The sequence below is a fragment of the Pseudophryne corroboree genome (genome assembly GCF_028390025.1).
Source record: "Pseudophryne corroboree isolate aPseCor3 chromosome 6 unlocalized genomic scaffold, aPseCor3.hap2 SUPER_6_unloc_1, whole genome shotgun sequence".
Taxonomy (NCBI): Eukaryota; Metazoa; Chordata; class Amphibia; order Anura; family Myobatrachidae; genus Pseudophryne; species Pseudophryne corroboree.
This window is the reverse complement of record NW_026967602.1, coordinates 2782137-2799250: the sequence shown is the minus strand read 5'-3', so window position 1 is coordinate 2799250 and position 17114 is coordinate 2782137. Positions and strand designations below refer to the sequence as shown.

Genomic DNA, 17114 nt, shown 5'->3' with positions numbered 1-17114 from the left:
CCATGCACATTGCTTAGATCGTATACATTCAGGCAATACTAGCCACCTGACCTCCCGGGCTGGGCTGTGGGCCTGCATTAACGACCCTTACCGGCCTCATCCTGACATGCCCCTATACAATGCACTTATAGTGACTGCTGATGGTTGGCTTCATGTCTATGACACTGCTCTTTATCTGTTTCCTCCTCCATTCTTTCCACTTTCCACCATTCTCTGCTTGTGTCATCCTCTTCCCCCACTGCCTGCCCTGCTCCTGGCTCTATACCCCTGTTCCTCTGCTGGCTCCATACACCCCTCTCTCAGGGTGAACGACAGTATCCTCTTTGTGAATGAGGTTGATGTACGCGAGGTGACGCACAGCACGGCGGTAGAAGCTCTGAAGGACGCTGGATCTATCGTCCGTCTCTACGTCATGCGCAGGAAACCAGCGTCAGAGAAAATTATTGAAATCAAACTGATTAAGGGTCCCAAAGGTAAAGTGAGATAATGAGTTCCGCATTTAGGGCGAACCATGACCCCTCCCCCATTGTATCACTATAACACATCTCTCCCTATATGTTCCCGCCATTCTGCCCTCCCGCATAGTGTTGCTGTCACACATCTCTCCCTCTCTGTCCCCGCTATTCCCCCCCCATCATATCGCTCTCTATCACACATCTCTCCCTCTCTGTCCCCGCTATTCTCCCCCCCCATCATATCGCTCTCTATCACACATCTCTCCCTCTCTGTCCCCGCTATTCTCCCCCCCATCATATCGCTCTCTATCACACATCTCTCTCTTTTTCTCTCCATAATCCACCATTCTTTGTTCCTCCATCTCTTCCCATCTCTCTGTCCAAACCACCGTTGTTCTCATCTCTTCTTCTTCTCTATCAACTACCTCTCCCAGTCTCTCTCCATCTTGTTCTCCATCTGCATCTTATCTTTTTCATCATCCACCTATCCAAATCTCCATACGACCATCATTCTGACCTCCATCTTGTCCCTCTATATTAAACACACTCACCCATCTATTTCTGAAATCCACCATTCTGTTCTGCTCCATTTTATTCCCCTTCCTCTCTTATCTATTTTATCCTAATCCTACTCTACCAATAACCTCCCCCCATCCCTCTCAGTAATCAGACATTCTTTTCTCCTCCATCATCTCTTGCCCTCAACCATCTCCATCATTCTTCTCTCACCCTCAGCAACCTCTCCCCATCCTCCTCCGTAATCTCTCGCCCCCAGCAACCTCTCCCTATCCCTCTTCTCTCACCCTCAGCAACCTCTCCCCATCCTTCTCTGTAATCTCTCACCCTCAGCCACCTCTCCCCATCCCTCTTCTCTCACCCTCAACAACCTCTCCCATCCTCCTCCGTAATCTCTCGCCCTCAGCCACCTCTCCCTATCCCTCTTCTCTCACCCTCAGCAACCTCTCCCCATCCTCCTCTGTAATCTCCCGCCCACAGCAACCTCTCCCTATCTCTCTTCTCTCACCCTCAGCAACCTCTCCCCATCCTCCTCTGTAATCTCTCGCCCTCAGCCACCTCTCCCCATCTCTCTTCTCTCACCCTCAACAACCTCTCCCATCCTCCTCCGTAATCTCTCGCCCTCAGCCACCTCTCCCCATCCCTCTTCTCTCACCCTCAGCAACCTCTCCCCATACTTCTCTGTAATCTCTCGCCCTCAGCCACCTCTTTTCATCCTTCTCCGTAATCTCTCACCCTCAGCAACCTCTCCCCATCCTTCTCTGTAATCTCTCACCCTCAGCAACCTCTCCCTATCCTTCTTCTCTCACTCTCAGCCACCTCTCCCCATCCTTCTCTGTAATCTCTCACCCTCAGCAACCTCTCCCTATCCCTCTTCTCTCACCCTCAGCAACCTCTCCCCATCCTTCTCTGTAATCTCTCACCCTCAACAACCTCTCCCTATCCCTCTCCGTAATCAGACATTCTTTTCTCCTCCATCATCTCTTGCCCTCAGCCATCTCTCTCCATCATTCTTCTCTAACCCTCAGCAACCTCTCCCCATCCTCCTCCGTAATCTCTCGCCCCCAGCAACCTCTCCCTATCCCTCTTCTCTCACCCTCAGCAACCTCTCCCCATCCTTCTCTGTAATCTCTCGCTCTCAGCCACCTCTCCCCATCCCTCTTCTCTCACCCTCAACAACCTCTCCCATCCTCCTCCTTAATCTCTCGCCCTCAGCCACCTCTCCCTATCCCTCTTCTCTCACCCTCAGCAACCTCTCCCCATCCTCCTCTGTAATCTCTCGCCCTCAGCCACCTCTCCCCATCCCTCTTCTCTCACCCTCAACAACCTCTCCCATCCTCCTCCGTAATCTCTCGCCCTCAGCCACCTCTCCCTATCCCTCTTCTCTCACCCTCAGCAACCTCTCCCCATACTTCTCTGTAATCTCTCGCCCTCAGCCACCTCTTTTCATCCTTCTCCGTAATCTCTCACCCTCAGCAACCTCTCCCCATCCTCCTCTGTAATCTCTCGCCCCCAGCAACCTCTCCCTATCCCTCTTCTCTCACTCTCAGCCACCTCTCCCCATCCTTCTCTGTAATCTCTCACTCTCAGCAACCTCTCCCTATCCCTCTTTTCTCACTCTCAGCCACCTCTCCCCATCCTTCTCTGTAATCTCTCACCCTCAGCAACCTCTCCCTATCCCTCTTCTCTCACTCTCAGCCACCTCTCCCCATCCTTCTCTGTAATCTCTCACCCTCAACAACCTCTCCCTATCTCTCTTCTCTCGCCCTCAGCAACCTCTCCCCATTCTTCTCCGTAATCTCTCACTCTCAGCCACCTCTCCCCATCCCTCATCTCTCACCCTCAGCAACCTCTCCCCATCCTTCTCTGTAATCTCTCACCCTCAACAACCTCTCCCTATCTCTCTTCTCTCGCCCTCAGCAACCTCTCCCCATTCTTCTCTGTAATCTCTCACTCTCAGCCACCTCTCCCCATCCCTCATCTCTCACCCTCAGCAACCTCTCCCCATCCTTCTCTGTAATCTCTCGCCCTCAGCCACCTCTTTTCATCCTTCTCCGTAATCTCTCACCCTCAGCAACCTCTCCCCATCCTCCTCTGTAATCTCTCGCCCCCAGCAACCTCTCCCTATCCCTCTTCTCTCACTCTCAGCCACCTCTCCCCATCCTTCTCTGTAATCTCTCACTCTCAGCAACCTCTCCCTATCCCTCTTCTCTCACTCTCAGCCACCTCTCCCCATCATTCTCTGTAATCTCTCACCCTCAGCAACCTCTCCCTATCCCTCTTCTCTTACTCTCAGCCACCTCTCCCCATCCTTCTCTGTAATCTCTCACCCTCAACAACCTCTCCCTATCTCTCTTCTCTCGCCCTCAGCAACCTCTCCCCATTCTGCTCCGTAATCTCTCACTCTCAGCCACCTCTCCCCATCCCTCATCTCTCACCCTCAGCAACCTCTCCCCATCCTTCTCTGTAATCTCTCACCCTCAACAACCTCTCCCTATCTCTCTTCTCTCGCCCTCAGCAACCTCTCCCCATTCTTCTCCGTAATCTCTCACTCTCAGCCACCTCTCCCCATCCCTCATCTCTCACCCTCAGCAACCTCTCTCCATCCTTCTCTGTAATCTCTCACACTCAACAACCTCTCCCTATCTCTCTTCTCTCGCCCTCAGCAACCTCTCCCCATTCTTCTCCGTAATCTCTCACTCTCAGCCACCTCTCCCCATCCCTCATCTCTCACCCTCATTCACTTCTTCCCCTCCCTCTCTTTATAACCGCTGTTCTTCTCCCCTCCATCTTACCCCACCCCCTCTATCGCCCATCCCTACCTCTCTCTACCATCCAGTATTCTTCTATTCCCCACCTGTAATCACCATGTATCTGACCTGTCCATGTTATCTCCCTGCCACCTTTCAGGTCTGGGTTTCAGCATTGCCGGTGGCGTAGGCAATCAGCACATTCCAGGTGACAATAGTATATATGTCACCAAGATTATTGAGGGTGGCGCAGCGCACAAGGACATGCGGCTTCAGATTGGAGACAAGATTCTTGCGGTAAGATCGCTGCTCGCTTTCCGTCACTGAGATCTCTAACCAGGTGACACGCTCAGATTACTGCTTCTAGCTGGTACTTGTTTTTTATACTGAATTTTGGGACGGACGTTGGGATTGAGGGAAGGTGCTGAGGTAATGAGCTGAGCTCCCTGGTCACCTGCCCTCTAGTCATAGACCTACGTCTTTGCACAGCTGGGGTTAATCATTTGTACATCCTCTTATTGTACAACCCATGAAATGCATAAATATTGTTTCTTATTCTTACCGTTGATAAAAGAAGTCTTATGCCCGTCTCAGACAGAAAACCCAGCAATTGGCCGGCATTTCAGTGCCGGGTCGTGTTGCCGGCCTCTGCCTGACCCTCTCCCCCCTTTCACACAGACAAGCAAATTACCGGGTCAAGATTTTCGACCTGGTAATTTGCAGATCAACGCGGGTATTTAGTCTCTATCAGGGCGAACTCAGGTTGAATTTCCTGAGTCTCAGACCTGGGTAAATTCCAGGGTCAAAGTTCCGGGAATGTCAAGCCATGTTGACCCCTTCACACAGAAAAAGGACCCGTGTTTTTCATGAAATGACCAGGTAGAACTTCTTCACCCAATAATTGAATATTCTGTGTGAAAGACGTTGAACATGTGCCAGGACATCTAACCATTGGGCAGGAGAGTTATGTTGATTATTAAACCAATTCTGCTCTAGAATGAAAGGTGTGGGATGGAAATAAACACTGCGGTACATCATTATTACATCATGGCTTGTCTTATTGTCTAATGTTCCATATAAACCACCAAGATTGGTGGTAATAGAGGGCAGTCTGCCTGGGCCCATATCCCAGCCATGAGGTGCCACGCTGTTTGAAGCAGTCCACGTGGCACCCTCCGAACCCTCTATAATAGTGCAAGTGTTAGGAACCAGGTCTAATTCAGATTGCCGAATACAAGACACGGGCTAATTGCTAATTCAGGTTGGATCGCAAATCGCGATCCAAACGGAATTATTTACGATCGCCCGTCCTGCGCATGCACCCGCACTTTCTGTGGGTGCATGCAGTCGTGGAGCGCGGGGGTTGGGGGTGGGGGGCAACGCTCTGTTTCCAGGATGGAAACAGAGCGTTGCGGTGCGGAGGCGGTGCGAAGGGGGGCACGGAGGCAGATGGACGGGGGCTTGTCGGGGATGTTATCATGGAGGCTGTGTGACATCACACACAGCCGCTGCGATTGAGGAGAACGTGGCGGGCCTCCTGCGGGCGCAGCTAAGCTGCTCCGGCAGGCGGCTCCACTAATTTCTGCTTCATGAAGGTGGGGTGGCGGCGGTCAGCATGCTAGGAAAAGGATAGTGTCCTGAATCACTTGGTAGCTTAACCTGGTGTTCCCGTCATCCAGGTGAACCACGTGAGCCTGGAGGATGTCATGCATGAAGACGCAGTTGCAGCTTTGAAGAATACGTCAGATATTGTCTATCTGAAAGTGGCCAAACCAACCAATGTTTATCTAAACGATTCCTACGCTCCACCCGATATCACCACGTGTAAGTGTCTCAATTCTACGCTATTCCTCATCTTCCTACCTTTATGCTTCTCATCTGTCTCTTTCTGTCTCCATCACAGCTGTCTCCTTCCCACCCATTCATTTCCATGGGGCCTCTCGATGATCCCCTCCTTATCTATTCCTTACTCTCTTGCAGCCTACTCTCAGCAACTGGACAGTGACTTGTGTCATCCCAGTTACCTGGGCCCGGAGTATGCGCCGGTGATGACACCAACCTCACCCCACAGATACTCCCCCATTCCTAAAGAGCTAATGGGAGAGGAGGAGGTACCACGGTAAGGACAATGGATTATTGAGAATGGGGTATGTATATATACAGGGCCGTAGCCAGAACTTTGTGGGCCACATAGCAACATGTTAAAGGGGCCCCTGTCCCAATGCTTCTTGTGAACGGAGAGAGAAAGGGGTAAGTGGTGCTGTACAGAAGAGGGCCCTCTCACATAGAGGGGCGAAAGGACAATGTTACGTTGATAAATTAATTGTTTTCTCCTGTTCCGCAGGGAACCACGCAGGATTGTGATACACCGTGGATCTACCGGTCTAGGTTTTAATATCGTTGGTGGAGAAGATGGGGAAGGGATATTTATCTCGTTTATCTTGGCCGGGGGACCGGCAGACCTGAGCGGAGCGTTGAGGAAGGGAGATCAGATTATGTCTGTGAGTCTCATAGCTCTTCTTATGATCACTAGCCAGCACTATGTCTCTTTCTGCCATGTCTAAAACCCCTCAATGTTTGTAGGTGAATGGGGTGGATCTTAGGAACGCTACGCATGAACAAGCCGCTCTGGCTCTGAAGAATGCTGGTCAGATCGTCACCATTATTGCGCAGTACAAGCCTGAGGGTAAGTGATACTTCCCTGTATGTAAATGTCATATATGTATCAGGTGCTTGCATGTTTCCCATTACATCTATGTATGAACCTTATCATCTATATAACTGCATCAATCAAATTACATAACCTAAATCTGCTGTATACAGAGTGGGCAATCTCTCATGGGCATATACATAAACCATTGTGATATAAAGATAAATAACTGACTCTACAGTCTGCTTATATGGGCAATCTCTATCTGCTATCATCTATGGTCATGATTCTCTATCTGCTATCATCCATGGTCATGATTCTCTATCTGCTATCATCCATGGTCATGCTCCTCAATCTGCTATCATCCAGGGCCATGCTTCTCTATCTGCTATCATCCATGGTCATGCTTCTCTATCTGCTATCATCCATGGTCATGCTTCTCTATCTGCTATCATCCAGGGCCATGCTTCTCTATCTGCTATCATCCATGGTCATGCTCCTCAATCTGCTATCATCCAGGGCCATGCTTCTCTATCTGCTATCATCCATAGTCATGCTTCTCTATCTGCTATCATCCATGGTCATGCTTCTCTATCTGCTATCATCCAGGGCCATGCTTCTCTATCTGCTATCATCCATGGTCATGCTCCTCAATCTGCTATCATCCATGGTCATGATTCTCTATCTGCTATCATCCATGGTCATGCTTCTCTATCTGCTATCATCCATGGTCATGATTCTCTATCTGCTATCATCCATGGTCATGATTCTCTATCTGCTATCATCCATGGTCATGATTCTCTATCTGCTATCATCCATGGTCATGCTCCTCAATCTGCTATCATCCAGGGCCATGCTTCTCTATCTGCTATCATCCATGGTCATGGTTCTCTATCTGCTATCATCCATGGTCATGCTTCTCTATCTGCTATCATCCATCGTCATGCTTCTCTATCTGCTATCATCCATGGTCATGCTTCTCCATCTGCTATCATCCAGGGCCATGCTTCTCTATCTACTATCATCCATGGTCATGCTCCTCTATCTGCTGACATTCATGGATGGTGCTTCTGTATCTGCTATCATCCATGGGCCATGCTTCCCTATCTGCTATCACCCATGGCCGTGCTTCTCTATCTACTATCATACATGGGTCATGCTTCTCTATCTACTATCATACATGGGTCATGCTTCTCTATCTGCTATCATCCAAGGGCCGTGCTCCTCTATCTGTTGACATTCATGGACGGTGCTTCTGTATCTGCTATCATCCATGGACCATGCTTCCCTATCTGCTATCACCCAGGGCCGTGCTTCTCTATCTACTATCATACATGGGTCATCCTTCTCTATCAACTATCAAACATGGGTCATGCTTCTCTATCTGCTATCATCCAAGGGCCGTGCTCCTCTATCTGTTGACATTCATGGACGGTGCTTCTGTATCTGCTATCATACATGGGTCATGCTTCTCTATCTGCTATCATCCAAGGGCCGTGCTTCTCTATCTGCTATCATCCATGGGCCGTGCTTCTCTATCTGCTATCATCCATGGGTCGTGCTTCTCTATCTGCTATCATCCAAGGGCCGTGCTTCTCTATCATCCATGGTCATGCTTCTCTATCTGCTATCATCCATGGGTCATGCTTCTCTATCTGCTATCATCCATGCTTCTCTATCTGCTATCATCCATAGGTCATGCTTCTCTATCTGCTGTCATCCATAGGTCATGCTTCTCTATCTGCTGTCATCCATGGGCTGTGGTTCTCTATCTGCTATCATTCAGGGGTCATGCTTCTCTATCTGCTATCATCTATGGGTCATGCTTCTCTATCTGCTATCATCCAGGGCCATGCTTCTCTATCTGCTATCATCCATCGTCATGCTTCTCTATCTGCTATCATCCATGGGCCGTGCTTCTCTATCTGCTATCATCCATAGGTCATGCTTCTCTATCTGCTATCATCCATGGGCTGTGCTTCTCTATCTGCTATCATCCATGGGTCATACTTCTCTATCTGCTATCATCCATGGGCTGTGCTTCTCTATTTGCTATCATCCATGGGTCATGCTTCTCTATCTGCTATCATCCATGCTTCTCTATCAGCTATCATCCATAGGTCATGCTTCACTATCTGCTATCATCCATGGGCTGTGCTTTTCTATCTGCTATCATTCATGGGTCATGCTTCTCTATCTGCTATCATCCATGGGCCGTGCTTCTCTATCTGCTATCATCCATAGGTCATGCTTCTCTATCTGCTATCATCCATGGGCTGTGCTTCTCTATCTGCTATCATCCATGGGTCATGCTTCTCTATCTGCTATCATCCATGGGCTGTGCTTCTCTATTTGCTATCATCTATGGGTCATGCTTCTCTATCTGCTATCATCCATGCTTCTCTATCAGCTATCATCCATAGGTCATGCTTCACTATCTGCTATCATCCATGGGCTGTGCTTTTCTATCTGCTATCATTCATGGGTCATGCTTCTCTATCTGCTATCATCCATGGGCCGTGCTTCTCTATGTGCTATCATCCATGGGTCGTGCTTCTCTATCTTCTATCATACATGGGTCATGCTTCTCTATCTACTATCATCCATGGGTCGTGCTTCTCTATCTGCTATCATCCAGGGCCATGCTTCTCTATCTGTTATCATCCATGGTCATGCTTCTCTATCTGCTATCATCCATGGGCCGTGCTTCTCTATCTGCTATCATCCATAGGTCATGCTTCACTATCTGCTATCATCCATGGGCTGTGCTTCTCTATCTGCTATCATCCATGGGTCATGCTTCTCTATCTGCTATCATCCATGGGCTGTGCTTCTCTATCTGCTATCATCCATGGGTCATGCTTCTCTATCTGCTATCATCCATGCTTCTCTATCTGCTATCATCCATAGGTCATGCTTCACTATCTGCTATCATAAATGGGCTGTGCTTTTCTATCTGCTATCATTCATGGGTCATGCTTCTCTATCTGCTATCATCCATGGGTCGTGCTTCTCTATCTGCTATCAGACATGGGTCATGCTTCTCTATCTACTATCATACATGGGTCATGCTTCTCTATCTGCTATCATCCATGGGTCGTGCTTCTCTATCTGCTATCATCCATGGGCCGTGCTTCTCTATCTGCTGTCATCCATGGGTCATGCTTCTCTATCTGCTATCATCCATGCTTCTCTATCTGCTATCATACATGGGTCATGCTTCTCTATCTGCTATCATCCATGGGTCATGCTTCTCTATCTGCTATCATCCATGCTTCTCTATCTGCTATCATACATGGGTCATGCTTCTCTATCTGCTATCATCCATGGGTCATGCTTCTCTATCTGCTATCATCCATTGGCCGTGCTTCTCTATCTGCTGTCATCCATGGGTCATGCTTCTCTATCTGCTATCATTCATGGGTCATGCTTCTCTATCTGCTATCATCCATGGGTCATGCTTCTCTATCTGCTATCATCCATGGGCTGTGCTTCTCTATCTGCTATCATCCATGGGCTCTGCTTCTCTATCTGCTGTCATCCATGGGTCATGCTTCTCTATCTGCTATCATCCATGGGTCATGCTTCTCTATCTGCTATCATCCATGGGTCATGCTTCTCTATCTGCTGTCATCCATGGGTCATGCTTCTCTATCTGCTATCATCCATGGGTCATGCTTCTCTATCTGCTGTCATCCATGGGTCATGCTTCTCTATCTGCTATCATACATGGGTCATGCTTCTCTATCTGCTATCATACATGGGTCATGCTTCTCTATCTGCTATCATCCATGGGCTGTGCTTCTCTATCTGCTATCATCCATGGGCTCTGCTTCTCTATCTGCTATCATCCATGGGCTCTGCTTCTCTATCTGCTATCATCCATGGGTCATGTTTCTCTATCTGCTATCATACATGGGTCATGCTTCTCTATCTGCTATCATACATGGGTCATGCTTCTCTATCTGCTATCATCCATGGGCTGTGCTTCTCTATCTGCTATCATCCATGGGCTCTGCTTCTCTATCTGCTGTCATCCATGGGTCATGCTTCTCTATCTGCTATCATCCATGGGTCATGCTTCTCTATCTGCTATCATCCATGGGTCATGCTTCTCTATCTGCTGTCATCCATGGGTCATGCTTCTCTATCTGCTATCATCCATGGGTCATGCTTCTCTATCTGCTGTCATCCATGGGTCATGCTTCTCTATCTGCTATCATACATGGGTCATGCTTCTCTATCTGCTATCATACATGGGTCATGCTTCTCTATCTGCTATCATCCATGGGCTGTGCTTCTCTATCTGCTATCATCCATGGGCTCTGCTTCTCTATCTGCTATCATCCATGGGCTCTGCTTCTCTATCTGCTATCATCCATGGGTCATGTTTCTCTATCTGCTATCATACATGGGTCATGCTTCTCTATCTGCTATCATACATGGGTCATGCTTCTCTATCTGCTATCATCCATGGGCTGTGCTTCTCTATCTGCTATCATCCATGGGCTCTGCTTCTCTATCTGCTATCATCCATGGGTCATGCTTCTCTATCTGCTATCATCCATGGGCCGTGCTTCTCTATTTGCTATCATCCATGGGCTCTGCTTCTCTATCTGCTATCATCCATGGGTCATGCTTCTCTATCTGCTGTCATCCATGGGTCATGCTTCTCTATCTGCTATCATCCATTGGCCGTGCTTCTCTATCTGCTGTCATCCATGGGTCATGCTTCTCTATCTGCTATCATCCATTGGCCGTGCTTCTCTATCTGCTGTCATCCATGGGTCATGCTTCTCTATCTGCTATCACCCAGGGTCATGCTTCTCTATCTGCTATCACCCAGGGTCATGCTTCTCTATCTGCTATCACCCAGGGTCATGCTTCTCTATCTGCTGTCATCCATGGGTCATGCTTCTCTATCTGCTATCATCCATGGGTCATGCTTCTCTATCTGCTATCATCCATGGGCTGTGCTTCTCTATCTGCTGTCATCCATGGGTCATGCTTCTCTATCTGCTATCATCCATAGGTCATGCTTCTCTATCTGCTATCATCCATGGGCTGTGCTTCTCTATGTGCTATCATCCATAGGTCATGCTTCTCTATCTGCTGTCACCCAGGGTCATGCTTCTCTATCTGCTATCACCCAGGGTCTCTATGTGCTATCACCCAGGGTACTTCCCTATCTGCTACCCCTCCTGTGGTATTGTCAGTGTGAATCCATGCATGTGATAAAGTCAGTGTTTGGCGTGTGTTTGTGTCTCCGCAGAATACAGCAGGTTTGAAGCGAAGATCCATGACTTGCGGGAACAGTTGATGAACAGTAGCCTTGGATCAGGGAGCGCTTCGCTCCACAACGCAAATGGCAGCAAAAGAGGATTCTACATCAGGTGCGGTTGTGTAAGATCAGGAAAGAACCAGAGGAACACGTGGTTCCAGGATGTCTGGAAGTTGTTGTTTGTGGTGGTGGGGGCAGTAGCCGGGGTAGCCTATATATGATAACTCCTCTTCCTCATCAGTAGTAGTGTTCGGTTGCTTATATCCTTATACCTTGTATCTCCTCCGTAGAAAGATGGAACGTTCCTCTGTCTTTATTGTCCCTCAGATTGATATTGGAGCCCCCCTCTGCTACCCTCTTATTACTGTATGTCCTTGCTGCATCCTCCATCACTAATGTCTGTGCACCCCCCACAGGGCACTCTTCGACTACGACAAGACCCGGGACTGTGGCTTCCTCAGCCAAGCCCTGAGCTTCAAGTTTGGGGATGTTCTGCATGTCCTTGATGCAGCCGATGAAGAGTGGTGGCAGGCACGACGTGTCCAGCCCGAAGGAGAGGAGATCGGTTTTATCCCCAGTAAGAGAAGGTGAGTCAGTGCTACCATGATAATCAATATTCTTCTTGTTAGGATATCATGGTAAGTGAGGGACTCTTGTCAGACAGAATATTATGTTCCACCAGCATACTATGTTACCAGTACACTATTACCAGCACTGACCAGCATACTATAACCAGAAGTTACCAGTACACTAATACCAGCACTGACCAGCACACTATAACCAGAAGTTACCAGTACACTAATACCAGCACTGACCAGCACACTATAACCAGAAGTTACCAGTACACTAATACCAGCACTGACCAGCACACTATAACCAGAAGTTACCAGTACACTTTCTCTATCGTCCTAGTGGATGCTGGGGTTCCTGAAAGGACCATGGGGAATAGCGGCTCCGCAGGAGACAGGGCACAAAAAGTAAAGCTTTTTCAGATCAGGTGGTGTGCACTGGCTCCTCCCCCTATGACCCTCCTCCAGACTCCAGTTAGATTTTTGTGCCCGGCCGAGAAGGGTGCAATCTAGGTGGCTCTCCTAAAGAGCTGCTTAGAGAAAGTTTAGCTAGGTTTTTTATTTTACAGTGATTCCTGCTGGCAACAGGATCACTGCAGCGAGGGACTGAGGGGAGAAGGAGTCAACTCACCTGCGTGCAGGATGGATTGGCTTCTTGGCTACTGGACATCAAGCTCCAGAGGGACGATCACAGGTACAGCCTGGATGGTCACCGGAGCCGCGCCGCCGGCCCCCTTGCAGATGCTGAAATCAGAAGAGGTCCAGAATCGGCGGCAGAAGACTCCTCAGTCTTCTAAAGGTAGCGCACAGCACTGCAGCTGTGCGCCATTTTCCTCTCAGCACACTTCACACGGCAGTCACTGAGGGTGCAGGGCGCTGGGAGGGGGGCGCCCTGGGAGGCAAATGATTACCTATAAAGGCTAAAAATACCTCACATATAGCCCCTAGAGGCTATATGGAGATATTTAACCCCTGCCTGATTTTTCTAAATAGCGGGAGACGAGCCCGCCAGAAAAGGGGCGGGGCCTATCTCCTCAGCACACGGCGCCATTTCCTCTCACAGCTCCGCTGGTCAGGACGGCTCCCAAGTCTCTCCCCTGCACTGCACTACAGAAACAGGGTAAAACAGAGAGGGGGGGGCAAATTTATGGCGATATTTTGATATAACAAAGCAGCTATAAGGGAGCACTTATTATAAGGCTATCCCTGATATATATATAGCGCTTTTGGTGTGTGCTGGCAAACTCTCCCTCTGTCTCCCCAAAGGGCTAGTGGGTCCTGTCTTCGTTAGGAGCATTCCCTGTGTGTCTGCTGTGTGTCGGTACGTGTGTGTCGACATGTATGAGGACGATATTGGTGTGGAGGCGGAGCAATTGCCAAATATGAGGATGTCACCCCCTAGGGAGTCGACACCAGAATGGATGCCTTTATTTATGGAACTACGGGATAGTGTCAACACGCTAAAGCAGTCGTTTGACGACATGAGGCGGCCGGACAATCAATTAGTGCCTGTCCAGGCGACTCAAACACCGTCAGGGGCTGTGAAACGCCCTTTGCCTCAGTCGGTCGACACAGACCCAGACGCAGGCACTGACTCCAGTGGTGACGGTGACGATTCAACCGTATTTTCCAGTAGGGCCACACGTTATATGATTTTGGCAATGAAGGAGGCGTTACATTTAGCTGATACTACAGGTACCACTAAACAGGGTATTATGTGGGGTATGAAAAAACTACCTATAGTTTTTCCTGAATCAGAAGAATTAAATGACGTGTGTAATGAAGCGTGGGTTGCCCCTGATAAAAAGCTGATAATTTCAAAGAAATTATTGGCATTATACCCTTTCCCGCCAGAGGTTAGGGAGCGCTGGGAAACACCTCCTAGGGTGGACAAGGCGCTAACACGCTTATCTAAACAAGTGGCGTTACCCTCTCCTGAGACGGCCGCACTTAAAGATCCATCAGATAGGCGGATGGAAAATATCCAAAAAAGTATATACACACATGCAGGTGTTATACTACGACCAGCTGTAGCGACTGCCTGGATGGGCAGTGCTGGGGTAGTTTGGTCAGAGTCCCTGATTGAAAATATTGATACCCTGGACAGGGACAATATTTTACTGTCGTTAGAACAAATAAAGGATGCATTTCTTTATATGCGTGATGCACAGAGGGATATCTGCACACTGGCATCACGGGTAAGTGCTATGTCCATTTCGGCCAGAAGAGCTTTATGGACGCGACAGTGGACAGGCGATGCGGATTCAAAACGGCATATGGAAGTTTTGCCGTATAAAGGGGAGGAGTTATTTGGAGTCGGTCTATCAGATTTGGTGGCCACGGCTACAGCCGGGAAATCCACCTTTCTACCTCAAGTCACTCCCCAACAGAAAAAGGCACCGACTTTTCAACCGCAGCCCTTTCGTTCCTTTAAAAATAAGAGAGCAAAGGGCTATTCATATCTGCCACGAGGCAGAGGTCGAGGGAAGAGACAGCAACACGCAGCTCCTTCCCAGGAACAGAAGCCCTCCCCGGCTTCTACAAAAGCCTCAGCATGACGCTGGGGCTTCTCAAGCGGACTCGGGGACGGTGGGCGGTCGTCTCAAAAATTACAGCGCGCAGTGGGCTCACTCGCAGGTAGATCCCTGGATCCTGCAGATAATATCTCAAGGGTACAGGTTGGAATTAGAGACAGATCCACCTCGCCGTTTCCTGAAGTCTGCTTTACCAACGTCCCCCTCCGAAAGGGAGACGGTTTTGGAAGCCATTCACAAGCTGTACTCTCAGCAGGTGATAGTCAAGGTACCTCTTCTACAACAAGGGAAGGGGTATTATTCCACTCTTTTTGTGGTACCGAAGCCGGATGGCTCGGTAAGGCCTATTCTAAATCTGAAGTCCTTGAACCTGTACATAAAGAAGTTCAAGTTCAAGATGGAGTCACTCAGAGCAGTGATAGCGAACCTGGAAGAGGGGGACTTTATGGTATCCTTGGACATCAAGGATGCGTATCTCCACGTTCCAATTTACCCCTCACACCAGGGGTACCTCAGGTTCGTTGTACAAAACTGTCACTATCAGTTTCAGACGCTGCCGTTCGGATTGTCCACGGCACCTCGGATCTTTACAAAGGTAATGGCCGAGATGATGATTCTTCTTCGAAGAAAAGGCATATTAATTATCCCATACTTGGACGATCTCCTAATAAGGGCGAGGTCCAGAGAACAGCTAGAGATGGGATTAGCACTGTCTCAAGAAGTGCTAAAACAGCACGGGTGGATTCTGAATATTCCAAAATCCCAGTTAATGCCGACAACTCGTCTGCTGTTCCTAGGGATGATTCTGGACACGGTTCAGAAAAAGGTTTTTCTCCCGGAGGAAAAAGCCAAGGAGTTATCCGACCTTGTCAGGAACCTCCTAAATCCAGGAAAGGTGTCTGTACATCAATGCACAAGAGTCCTGGGAAAAATGGTGGCTTCTTACGAAGCAATTCCATTCGGCAGATTCCACGCAAGAATTTTCCAAAGGGATCTGTTGGACAAATGGTCAGGGTCGCATCTTCAGATGCACCTACGGATAACCCTGTCTCCAAGGACAAGGGTGTCTCTTCTGTGGTGGTTGCAGAGTCCTCATCTATTGGAGGGCCGCAGATTCGGCATACAGGATTGGATCCTGGTGACCACGGACGCCAGCCTGAGAGGCTGGGGAGCAGTCACACAAGGAAGAAACTTCCAGGGAGTATGGACGAGCCTGGAAACGTCTCTTCACATAAACATTCTGGAACTAAGAGCAATATACAATGCTCTAAGCCAGGCAGAACCTCTGCTTCAGGGAAAACCGGTGTTGATCCAGTCGGACAACATCACGGCAGTCGCCCATGTGAACAGACAGGGCGGCACAAGAAGCAGGAGTGCAATGGCAGAAGCTGCAAGGATTCTTCGCTGGGCAGAGAATCATGTGATAGCACTGTCAGCAGTGTTCATCCCGGGAGTGGACAACTGGGAAGCAGACTTCCTCAGCAGACACGATCTTCACCCGGGAGAGTGGGGACTTCATCCAGAAGTCTTCCACATGCTGGTAACCCGTTGGGAAAGACCAATGGTGGACATGATGGCGTCTCGCCTCAACAAAAAACTGGACAGGTATTGCGCCAGGTCAAGAGATCCGCAGGCAATAGCTGTGGACGCGCTGGTAACGCCTTGGGTGTACCAGTCGGTGTATGTGTTTCCTCCTCTGCCTCTCATACCAAAAGTATTGAGAATTATACGGCAAAGAGGCGTAAGAACGATACTAGTGGTTCCGGATTGGCCAAGAAGGACTTGGTACCCGGAACTTCAAGAGATGATCACGGAAGATCCGTGGCCTCTACCTCTAAGGAGGGACTTGCTTCAGCAGGGTCCCTGTCTGTTTCAAGACTTACCGCGGCTGCGTTTGACGGCATGGCGGTTGAACGCCGGATCCTAAAGGAAAAAGGCATGCCGGAAGAAGTCATTCCTACTTTGATTAAAGCAAGGAAGGAAGTAACCGTGCAACATTATCACCGAATTTGGCGAAAATATGTTGCGTGGTGCGAAGATCGGAGTGCTCCGACGGAGGAATTTCAACTGGGTCGATTCCTACATTTCCTGCAATCAGGATTGTCTATGGGTCTCAAATTGGGATCTATTAAGGTTCAAATTTCGGCCCTGTCGATTTTCTTTCAAAAAGAATTGGCTTCAGTCCCTGAAGTCCAGACCTTTGTTAAGGGAGTGCTGCATATACAGCCCCCTGTGGTGCCTCCAGTGGCACCGTGGGATCTCAATGTGGTTTTGGACTTTCTAAAATCTCATTGGTTTGAACCACTAAATAAGGTGGATTTGAAATATCTCACTTGGAAAGTGACCATGCTTCTAGCCC

General features: G+C 48.9%; 1 protein-coding gene across 3 annotated transcripts in view; it reads left to right on the top strand.

Moving 5' to 3' along the window:
• The window catches only part of DLG4 (discs large MAGUK scaffold protein 4), a 196591-nt gene that overhangs the window by 36902 nt on the left and 142575 nt on the right, over positions 1-17114 (top strand). For all 3 annotated transcript variants that reach the window (XM_063950409.1, XM_063950410.1, XM_063950411.1), the window contains 8 exons: positions 304-473; positions 3882-4018; positions 5401-5545; positions 5702-5840; positions 6066-6222; positions 6305-6407; positions 11644-11764; positions 12069-12239. In XM_063950409.1, the coding sequence (XP_063806479.1) occupies positions 304-473; positions 3882-4018; positions 5401-5545; positions 5702-5840; positions 6066-6222; positions 6305-6407; positions 11644-11764; positions 12069-12239 (1143 nt within the window). The remainder of the gene's footprint in view (positions 1-303; positions 474-3881; positions 4019-5400; positions 5546-5701; positions 5841-6065; positions 6223-6304; positions 6408-11643; positions 11765-12068; positions 12240-17114) is intronic.